Raw genomic sequence first — 11,894 nt, forward strand, 5'->3', positions numbered from 1 at the left:
TTAATTGTTAATTTAAAAAAAGCTTAAAACATATTTTTCAAGGTAAATGTTTTTTTATTTGATTTTTGAGCTGAGAATATAATGAAGTTTTCTCAGGGTTACTACATTGTACCAGACAACATTTTCCTTTTCATAAATAGGCCTATTTCAAAATATATTATTTTATTTATTTATTGTCGCATAACAACAAAATGGCAAACTACATGTTAGTTTTTTTTGTTTTGTTTTGACTTTATTGTCTGTTCAGATTTCCTGGACAGAAATTCATCTTTGACACTGATATAAAAAATACATCTTATCAGACAATACTGTACATCCACTTACATACCACATAATGAAACACATGGAGCACACATTTGGCCCCATTAAAAACATACATAAATCTAGTGAATAAAATCTATCTATCTATCTATCTATCTATCTATCTATCTATCTATCTATCTATCTATCTATCTATCTATCTATCTATCTATCTATCTATCTATCTATCTATCTATCTATCTATCTATCTATCTATCTATCTATCTATCTGTGTGTGTGTGTGTGTGTGTGTGTGTGTGTGTCTTTGTCTTTGTATGCACATATACACACGCACATATATACTCACATATACATACACATGCATACACACACCTACCCATATATAATATATAGTTACACCACATGACTTTGATTTGGTGTACATAGTTTTTTCAAATATTACTGTAATAATATTTTTTAAACAAAATTGTTTCACTGATTATTTTTGTAACAAATAATACAAAAACAATATTCAGTGCTACTCATGCCAAACTTTATTTTTCAAGAAATTCAGCTTGTAATGACAATTAGATTTTTACACCACATGACATTTTTACTTTTAAGCCCCAGAAAAAAAATATACAGGTTACTTTAAATTCAGTAATTGAAAACATGTCCAATCATAGAAGAGGTGTATCTAAGTATTTGCTTGAGTGAAAAGAATTTGTTATGTATTTTTGAATAACTTAACCTGTAAAAAAAAAAAAAAAAAGAGAGCGTCACATAGGCTACATTAAACAAAATAATTATTTATAATTTATTTATTAGTTGTAATATTTTTATATTATTTAATAATTATTAAACCAAAATAAATAACTAAACAAAAAACAAACAAAAAAACAACGTTAAATAAATAATTAAATAAATAAGTCACAAAAGCATAAGTAAAAGGCTATGATGAGGTAAAATAAATTATACCCCCGCGAATTTAGAAAATTACTAGACACAATAAGGCCTATTCAGCCATATTCATTATGCAGAGCCTTCATAAATAAACACTCCAAACAGCTTGGCTGTTTCATATAATGAAGGCAGAGAAACCCTTATGCACGTCAAAGAGTTCTGCACTATACGTCATCAGTACGCCTTGTTTTCTTAGCTCGGCGCATGCGCATAACACATACAGTGATTACGTCGAACGTCCGTCCATGAGAAACTGTTGAACGGTAGCGAGACATGTCAGAGAAGAAACAAACTGTAGATTTGGGGTTGTTGGAGGAGGATGACGAATTTGAAGAATTCCCTGCTGAGGGTAAGTAAGCTGACAATTCTTGTGTTTGTGGTTAGAAATGCGGTCTTGAATTATTTGAGGTTAAATAAAACTTTACACCAGACAGTGACTCAGCTAGCATGCTAAGCTAACTGACAGAATATTATTTATATGATTCAACAAACTGTGAACCAACATAGAAAGATAATAATATGACCGATCATTTATTAGCAGCTAGCATGTAATGCACATTAAAAGCTAGTATGTACTTTGTTTATTGTGAATTCGACAATCATTTAAAACTAAAGACAATAGTTGGACATATGCACTGAAGTTTGTTATGTTTATTAATCGTAAGCTGAATTAATAGCAGTTCCACACTGTATGTGTAGTGGAGCTGGATTTAGATTAAGCCTCATACAACTGCTGTATCATTCCCAGACTGGACAGGCCTGGATGAAGATGAGGATGCACATGTTTGGGAGGATAACTGGGATGATGACAACGTAGAGGATGACTTTTCTAATCAGCTCAGGTAGGTTTCACAAGCTGACTATGATTTTACGTATTTAATTAGATGTTGTAGATGTGTTATAGAGTTTGTGACTCATTAGGCTAATTATAGATTGTTAATGTTTAAATATGAAGTTTACTAATCTAATCTACATTCACAATTATTAAATCTTGGTAGAGTTACTTATATTTGAGAGGGAGAAGGAGATGTGTTGTGCCGTCTTAGTTTCTATTGCTAGAATGTTCTGTTGCAGATAAATGTAAAACCCACCCATTTTTTGTGTGTGGTTACACTCATTTAGTAGAAAACAGTCCCTCAGGGATCTAATACTCCGTTGGCTAACCAACATTCATGGTGGCTTCAAACCACATTTATGAACCTTCCTATGTGTGAGAACTTGACCTCAGTAAATACAGCTATTTAAGTAAAAAAAAAGATAAATTAGTAGATTGCTGTAGTATTTAGTTAATGCTTCCCATGCTTTCCCCATAATAAAGCATTAAGGGTCAGTCACAGACCCAACTTTTTCATACAATGCAACGGGCCAGAATGTGTCATGCGGGATCACTTCAGGTGTAAGTAAATAATGCATAAAAAAATTACAAATAGTAGGGCTGGATGATTAATCGAAAAGTAATCAAAACCGAAATTCAGAACCTCTAACCGACGTAATTTTCGTAAAGACTTAAAGAGTCCGATTCAAATCTATAACGCTATGAGCACACAGCCTGCTAATCCATTAGAGGTGCCCTGTCCAAGCCCTGCTCTTGCTCTTAATCAGCAGTGTTCTATTAACATTTTTGCACATGGCATTATTTAAAATATTTGTTTACAGGAGATGCAAGTTATTTTCTACTTTTCACATGACAATATTTAAAATAATGTATATTCTTTGCCAAAAAAGCTAATTATTTATTTTCACATTTTTAGGAATCTTGCTTTTTACACAAACTGAAATGTGACTTTTTTCATTAGATGTTTTAATTTCAAGCAACGTGTGCTTTGATTTCAAGTGTTTGAAATATTCAATAAATATCCATAAATAGTTTCAATTATTTTAAAATCACAAAAATAAGAAATGCACTCTTTCATTAGAAAAAAATATCCCACCTTTAATAGTTGAGCATATTTACAGTGCAAACCTTGTCAGTGAAGTATGAGGCCAAAAAAAAAAAACAAAGCAAAAAACAAAACAAAATAATCATTCATTAATCGTAATCGAGGTAAAATGTTCAATTAATCGAGATTTTTATTTTAGGTCATATCGTCCAGCCCTAACAAATAGTATTGTATTCTAATGTTTAAAATATATTGTCTAATTACTTTCCTGCAAAAATAAAACACGCAGCCTTAAAATATGTATTCTTTGGATTGAGCCAAGAGATCAGCATGTAATGTTTCAATCTTCTATTGGTCACATGTCCTCTCGTCATACGAATTCATAGTTGAGGGCTCACCAAGCTTGAAATTTGGTACTTGGCGTAGTATGACATTTCTTCGCATGAGGTTGTGTTTCTGGTCTCCCGCTTTCAGATGTCTTTGAATGGGAGTGATTAGAGTACGAAGTGTTGCGTGACCGCCCCTTTGCCCTTTCCTGAAGCCAAAATGCTGAGATATTTTTGTTGTGGAATAATTTTGGATTTCCCAAACTGGAAATGCTTATGCATCCGTAGTAGAACACATGATGATGGGGAGGTTGAGGTTGCATGGGGATGTAATAGGAAAAAAAGAATGCCAACATATGTGAATTTTAGAAACATGCAAAAAAAAAAAAAAAAATTTGGTAATAATATCACTTTTAAAAAATGTGTTCCTACTCATTTTCTCCTCACAGAGCGGAGCTTGAAAAACATGGATACAAGATGGAAACCTCCTAACTGTTGGATTATTTCAGCTGAAAATCATGTTTTCTTGTCTAATTATTTCTGTAAGAAACTCAACGTCATAAAACTGATCAGTTGGATCTGCTATCAATGTGTTTATTTTTAGCTTTCCTACCTTATATACCACTCATGTGTTAATTGTTATAATAAAGAGATGCTTTCCCTATTCTGTTTCACTTTTTTAATGTTGTGCTCTATGATCGGCTGTTTAAACTATTTCAAGGACTTACACAATAACAAGGGAATTAGAAGGCTGGCCCTGAAGCATTTCCGGTAGTAGCGTTTTTTTTATTTTTTATCCCAGAACTGTAAAAATAAAATGACTTGCACATGCTTTTAGAGTATAACTAAAACAGAACAAACGTTATCCTCTACCTGGGACTTATCCAGAAGTGTCGTTGATACCGAGCGCGTCTATGAGAGAGGCGATTAAAGGGTATTGTAGTATAGATGCTCACATATATTTCCTCAGTGGGGAGATCGGGAATATTGGATCGAACCTTTTATAATCAATGAAGCCGTTCAAAAAAGTTGTCCATGTGTTCTGCAGATAAGGTAAGGATTTATTATTTATTATTCACGATCCACTCTTGAGAGCTTTGAAATACTTAAAGGGGTGGGACTTAAAAATAAGGGTCATTCAGAGCTCACTTTTTAAGTCATTTTTATTGGAAATTCAGTTTGAAGTGATCTTACAGCATGACTATTAAAATTGTTCTCTCTCAAAGTGCATTTCGGAGGGTGATTTATCCCATTTGGAATGCAGTCAGAGTTCGCATCTAGCAGGAAATGTTCAATGAACATAATGACTTCACTTCCGTTAACCGTCTTGCAATGGTCTGTATGAAATTTGGAAGCACACCATAAATGACAAATTTTAATTCAGTAATTTAAATCTTAAATCCAAGCAGCCCTGAAAACAATGGGAAAGTCTTGTAAATATTGTTAGACAGTGCAAGCAGATCTGTGTGTAACATACAGTATATAAAGATGCAGTTGCACACAAACATCGGGAGGGCTTGAAGACTTGAGCTGAAACTGCTCTGCTGTGCCCTGACACTTTCCCCTGAGCCCATGGGGCTTGGCAGAGTCTCTGGTGGAGAGATTAGTGAAGTGTTTATCTGAGGCACGGAGGTGGTCACAGCATGAGGCCCCAGCCGGTCCTGCCTGGGCCTGCCCACTCCCGACCGGGCCCTGCTCTTCCGTTTTCACAGCAAGGGCTCCCACAAAGAACCAGAGGACAATTTGCCCAGTCGCACTCCCCTAGCAATATGATTTCTCTGGATTTGAGTCCCAGGGCCGTAATGAGCTGCAATCGATCCCAGTAAGGTTTGTCTTACCGCAGTGTAGTCAACCACCGTTTCACGCCTGCCTCATTTTTAAAGCCCCATGTTTCCAAAATTAAAAACATCTAAAATTCTTTATTTTATTATTATGAAATGTTTGAAACGAGAATCTTTTGAGTTGTCACTCAATTCAAGTTCAAAGTTGTGTCGCATACGCAATTGTACAGAGTCAGTGAAATATGTTATCTACCCACCAAAATCATGCATTAAGAAAATATTTGACAGAAACCTGCATGTCTGGTTAAGATATACATTAATTGCATTATTTTGTTATTGCCCTAAATATATATGAAGGCTGAAGCCCTCTTGCTCAATTATGTATTGTTTAATATATATGCAGTTGTTGACTGTGACTTTAATGACCTGATGTCAAATGTATGATTAGATCCTCTCTTTTTGACATCAGGGACACCCACATCTTGCAGGCACACATACACAATCATAACATGTAAATCCACCCATGCCCTTCAAAATAAGCGCTCTGTGCTGGATCATTATTTTAATTGTTTGAGAGTCATTGAGGTGTGAAAATCACTAAGTGAGAGCAACAGTGGAGATTCCAGGGCTATTTTGTTTGTGCCTGAAGGCGGAAGGAAGATTGGCCTCTTGTGTTTGAGCAAGGTGGGTCTTTGTGAATTCCCCAAAAGTCAGTTTCTTAGTTCATGAGAATGATTAAGCATGCACAATCTTTAGGCCTGTATAGTATTTTCCACTATATTATTTCTTTTTTCCTTTCTGAAATTGCTTATGTATTGGGATCTTTTTAAATTCTGTCAACAGGTCACTTGCCCTGGCTGAAATCGATGATAAATCTAAAAATCAATTTGTGATAATTATTTGCTTTGGCCAGTAATTTTAAACAATATTTAGTTTAAAATTTTTTAATATTTTTTTTAATTATATTTCAACATGGTAAAGACCATACACTTTGTGTATATACATACACACATGCATACAAATCAATAAAATGTTTCTAATGAAACCTTTATTTGCACCATATTACTTTGTTTTATTTACCTTTTTCCAGTTTATTTGTTTATTTAGTGGTGTTTCAATCACACACAGATGAGTGCTGCGGTCGCACTGGGGTGCTCCAGACCTTAGCAAGCATCTCCACTGCGAGCCAAGAGAAGACAGGGGGCCGTCGTGCAGGGAACGCGCAGCTGCTGCAATAATAGCCCTAATTGCACGTTTCTTTTGTGGGTCTGAAATTAGTGGCAGAGCACAGCTACAATGCCTAAACCTTGAGTAAAAAAAAAAATTACTCACAGGGGCAACTGTTCAGCAGTGCGGCCCATCAACACCACCCACAACTCCCTGTCCCACACCTGCACTCACCCTCGCTAAAGTAAACACAGATAATAAGGTGTAATTACTTCAAAAAAATAATAACAAGAGCCCTCTATGTGACAATGGTTGGCCTGTTTATTGAGAGTGGAAAATATATTCTGAAGACACAGATGAGGGTTCCCCCATTGAGAGATGCTAAAAGGACATGTATCAGTTGTAAGTGAGTGTGTTAACCTCATTTCAGTCCTCTTTTTTCCCCTCTATATATTTCTTTGTCTTTCTCTTTGCACTGTATGGGCAGTGGCACTAAAAAAAAAAAAGAACTCACTCACGGTTATTTTAGCTGTTACTCCTCATTTTCTGTACTGTTCATTTCCCTACTAAGCAAATGTGTTTCATAGAGGTGTAAACCCATTGTGGCATTTGGGCATGTAACAATTGCATCGCTCAGTGATTTGTTGAGTCACTACAAATACAATTTTTAGGTAATTTTGTTGGAGAGCAATGTTTGAGGACATATTTTGCTGACAGAAATGTATTGACAAAGAAAGCCTCAAGCAATGTTTTATAAAATGTCATCTACAACACACAGCAAGCCAATGGTGACAATGAGTGATCTTGATGTACAACTGGTCAAAGACAATGCATACAATGTTTTTATAAAAGTTTTGTAAAGCGATTCATTCATATGCACAATTTGTATTTGTCTACATAATTTCAACAAAGCATAAGCCGGGTCGGTAACACTTTATATTAATGTTCCCTTTGTTAAGGTTTAAAAAGAGGGTCATTAATGACTAATAAGTAATTTACAGATGCATTATACATTATTTATATGCATTTTATTTTTACAACATGAACAAAAATGGAGACTTTAATGCAATTCTTACCAAATAGTAATTTAGACTAAGAGCCATTTTACCTCATGTTATAAATGCTTAATAACACTCATTCAGCATGAGTAACTTATGAAAATGTACCTTAATGTAAACTGGTAAAAGACAATAAAAAAGCATAAAATGTTTTATTTGGATCAAATTATGCTGCTTTGTTTTTTCCTTCACTCTCCATACCATATCCATTAAATCTTTTTATTTTTTTATTAAAATTTGTTAAGAAAAGTATTGTAAAGAAGTTAATTTGTATGCACATTGTGTATTTGTTTACTAAATACATATTAACAAAGCATAAGCCAGGTTGGTAACACTTTACATTAATGTTCCCTTTCTTAAGGGTTTATATAAAGGAGTTAATTGATGACTAATAAGTCATTTACAAATGCATTATAAATCATTGATATGTGTTTGTTACAACATGAACAACATTTTTGACTTTCATGCAATTCTTGCTAAATAGTGAGCTATTTTGCCTCTAATGTTATAAATGCTTGATATGAATGCACTTATTCAGCATTAGTTACCTATGAATATATCTTAATGTAAAGTGGACACATACAGTAGGAATCATTTATTAATGAGTTGCATTAGAAACCTATTTGTACACAAAGTATTGTGTGGTTTAATGGTCATCATGTTTTATTATGTGATATATGCTGTGAATGGGAATGAAGACAGAAGGAAGAAAGTGTTTTTGCACATGATTAGGTAAATTAGGACACCAAGCACGTTACAAGGAAAGTGACAAGACAAGTAAGTCAATATACACCCACCTAAAGGATTATTAGGAACACCTGTTCAATTTCTCATTAATGCAATTATCTAATCAACCAATCACATGGCAGTTGCTTCAATGCATTTAGGGGTGTGGTCCTGGTCAAGACAATCTCCTGAACTCCAAACTGAATGTCAGAATGGGAAAGAAAGGTGATTTAAGCAATTTTGAGCATGGCATGGTTGTTGGTGCCAGACGGGCCGGTCTGAGTATTTCACAATCTGCTCAGTTACTGTGATTTTCACGCACAACCATTTCTAGGGTTTACAAAGAATGGTGTGAAAAGGGAAAAACATCCAGTATGCGGCAGTCCTGTGGGCGAAAATGCCTTGTTGATGCTAGAGGTCAGAGGAGAATGGGCCGACTGATTCAAGCTGATAGAAGAGCAACTTTGCCTGAAATAACCACTCGTTACAACCGAGGTATGCAGCAAAGCATTTGTGAAGCCACAACACGCACAAACTTGAGGCGGATGGGCTACAACAGCAGAAGACCCCACCAGGTACCACTCATCTCCACTGCAAATAGGAAAAAGAGGCTACAATTTGCAAGAGCTCACCAAAATTGGACAGTTGAAGATTGGAAAAATGTTGCCTGGTCTGATGAGTCTCGATTTCTGTTGAGACATTCAGATGGTAGAGTCAGAATTTGGCGTAAACAGAATGAGAACATGGATCCATCATGCCTTGTTACCACTGTGCAGGCTGATGGTGGTGGTGTAATGGTGTGGGGGATGTTTTCTTGGCACACTTTAGGCCCCTTAGTGCCAATTGGGCATCGTTTAAATGCCACGGCCTACCTGAGCATTGTTTCTGACCATGTCCATCCCTTTATGGCCACCATGTACCCATCCTCTGATGGCTACTTCCAGCAGGATAATGCACCATGTCACGAAGCTCGAATCATTTCAAATTGGTTTCTTGAACATGATAATGAGTTCACTGTACTAAAATGGCCCCCACAGTCACCAGATCTCAACCCAATAGAGCATCTTTGGGATGTGGTGGAACGGGAGCTTCGTGCCCTGGATGTGCATCCCACAAATCTCCATCAACTGCAAGATGCTATCCTATCAATATGGGCCAACATTTCTAAAGAATGCTTTCAGCACCTTTTTGAATCAATGCCACGTAGAATTAAGGCAGTTCTGAAGGCGAAAGGGGGTCAAACACAGTATTAGTATGGTGTTCCTAATAATCCTTTAGGTGAGTGTATTACAGTGATTAATATAAACAAAACATGGACTGTAGCAAAATGACATAATTCCTCCTTTTAATCTCACTTTAATTGTCTATTTTTCTGCAATGTGATGTAAATCACAAATTAAGGCATTCTATCTTTTTGAATAAATGTATTTAATAAATATTTATGGCATTAAAGTAAAAACATTAAGTAAAAATGCTTCCAATTTGGTATCACAGTCAGCAGTTTTATTCAAGCTGTTGACTTAATAATGACTTCTTTGTAAACCCTTAACAAAGGGAACGTAATTGTTAAATGTTACCACTTGGGGTCTGTTTTGCTTATAAATTCACCAACTTAAAATATTTCCTTCAAAATAATGCATACAATTATATTAAGGTGCCTTTAGTTCTCTGATAATGTTTTTGTCAAATCCCAGTGATCTTGTAAAATTATGAAGAATATTTTTGCTTATGATGAATGCATTAGGCCCAGAGATGTAGATGGCCTAAATTTTATATTCAGTTAAAAGCAAGTTTGATGGCTTTAATTTAACACTTATATACAGACAATAGTTGCTTGAAGCTAAACAAAGGATACCTCTAAAAGCAATTCCTTAAAAGTTTGGTTGATTTTAAATTTCTGAAAGAACTTAATTTGAAAACGTTGGGTAATTATGCAGTAAAACCTCAACAAAGGGTTAAATTGCACCATGAAACAAAGTCTTTAAAGTATTCTGTTTCTATTATATGCCCATACTTGAAAAATGTAGTGATATAATTATGGATAAATAATGCAGCTATCATATTATGAACTTGCCAGGCATTGAGAGGTTTAAATGGACCAAGGGTTTTATTTAAAATGTTAAAAGGTTTTTATTTATTTGTTTATTTATGTAGTTCCCTACTGGGCCCCTAAATCATCTTCAAGCTCAGAGATACCCAGCAATTACAGATTGTTTTTATTCTGCCATTCCCCCCATCATATTTTAAGCATGGCCAACATATCAAGGCAATCCACCGCACTTAATATCCCTGGACAGTCAGGAGGAAAGCACATCAAGACTTGGTGAGGCAATTAAGCACTCTTGATGTAATCCTTGCTAGTAATTATAATTGCTCTGATAATTGTTATTAATTAATCATCTCATTCACTAAAGCACTTTCATTTTGTAAATAACCATAAGGTAGTCTACAGACGACCTTTCAGGTATGATGTACACCCTATCTTTTTCTCAAACCATTAGTGTTTGAGAGACAGCCTTTTAAAGAGAAAGTACATAACTGCATAACTGTGCCTTCATTAGTGAGTAACAAATAAGTGCAAATGATAAGACTGATAAATCTCCATATGTAATATTAGAATTGTGTAGTGACCCAAATGTGAAACAAATCAAAACTATCTTATATTTTAGCTTCTTCAATGTCAGTAAATCACCCTTTAAGCAAGGTAGCTCTGCATACTTTCATTCTCTCAGACAACTTTGAGGTATTCATTTGTGATGCTTTTCAAACCGTATTGAAGGAGTTCTCATGTATGCTAGGCACTTTTGGCTGCTTTTCCTTCACTATCTATCACATTTTTTAATACAAATTTTAGTAAATATATATGTAGGCACAATTATTATTTGTCTTCAAAACTAATTAAAACAATTCAAATGAATATTTCTGGTTCAATACAAGTTAAGCTCAATCGACAGCAGTTGTGGCATAATGTTGACTACCACAATAATTAAGTTCGATTTGTTCCTTCTTTAAAAAAAGCAAAAATCTGGGTTCCAGTGAGGCACTTACAATGGAAGTGAATGGGGCCAATCTGAAAATGTCACTCACTGTTTCAAAAGTATAGCCATAAGATGTAAACAATATGCCTGTTAATAAAATTTTAGTGTGAGAAATTTCCTACTAACCTTTTTTGTGTACATTTATAATCAATTTTACACTGTTATCCCATTAAACTGATTAAAACAACTTTACAGCTCACATAATACACACCGTTTTAACAGAAGAATTAATGCAAGGGCTTTTATAAAATAATAAGCTTCACATTTCTGCTTTTAAACCTTTCAAAAATTGGCCCCATTCACTTCCATTGTAAGTGCCTCACAGTAACTCAGATTTTTGCTTTTCTTAAAAGAAAATGAGGGACGAGTCACAAATGCTGTCCATTGAGCTTAACTTGTATTGAACCTGGAATATTCCTTAAGCATAAGATCAAAATGTTTTTAATATAATGACAAACAGAAATTCAGTCAAGGGTGTCCAAACTGTTGACTGGTAATGTAAAAGCTGAAATTACACAGATATAGTGTATTTTTACTAAAATGACAACGAGGTGTTCTGATATTTGTTAAACTTTCTTTTAAACTGCTTTCATAGCCACGGTTGACAATGAAATAACAACAAACTTGAAACTGTACCCAGTGGGCTCATGAACAAATGAATTGTGGTGTGCAACTGTAGATTGCAGTCATTTTAGGGAAAAATGTAGTATTGGGG

General features: G+C 34.8%; 1 protein-coding gene across 1 annotated transcript; it reads left to right on the forward strand.

The window, feature by feature from the left end:
- Window positions 1-1,408: 1,408 nt before the first annotated feature.
- On the forward strand, window positions 1,409-4,068 carry sem1 (SEM1 26S proteasome subunit). Its single transcript, XM_052093333.1, has 3 exons — window positions 1,409-1,552; window positions 1,952-2,045; window positions 3,859-4,068. The coding sequence occupies exons 1-3, from the start codon at window positions 1,477-1,479 to the stop codon at window positions 3,899-3,901; spliced, it is 213 nt and encodes a 70-aa protein (XP_051949293.1). The 5' UTR covers window positions 1,409-1,476; the 3' UTR covers window positions 3,902-4,068.
- The last annotated feature ends 7,826 nt before the right edge of the window (window positions 4,069-11,894 follow it).

This window comes from Xyrauchen texanus, chromosome 26, assembly GCF_025860055.1.
Source record: "Xyrauchen texanus isolate HMW12.3.18 chromosome 26, RBS_HiC_50CHRs, whole genome shotgun sequence".
NCBI lineage: Eukaryota > Metazoa > Chordata > Actinopteri > Cypriniformes > Catostomidae > Xyrauchen > Xyrauchen texanus.

What these genes read in the sequence shown, in the direction of transcription:
- sem1 (XM_052093333.1), top strand. Translation starts at nt 1,477, where the DNA reads ATGTCAGAGAAGAAACAAACTGTAGATTTGGGGTTGTTGGAGGAGGAT. An exon ending in TGAAGAATTCCCTGCTGAGG is followed by an intron (nt 1,553 to 1,951) that starts GTAAGTAAGCTG and finishes TATCATTCCCAG; the next exon opens with ACTGGACAGGCCTGGATGAA. An exon ending in GACTTTTCTAATCAGCTCAG is followed by an intron (nt 2,046 to 3,858) that starts GTAGGTTTCACA and finishes TTCTCCTCACAG; the next exon opens with AGCGGAGCTTGAAAAACATG.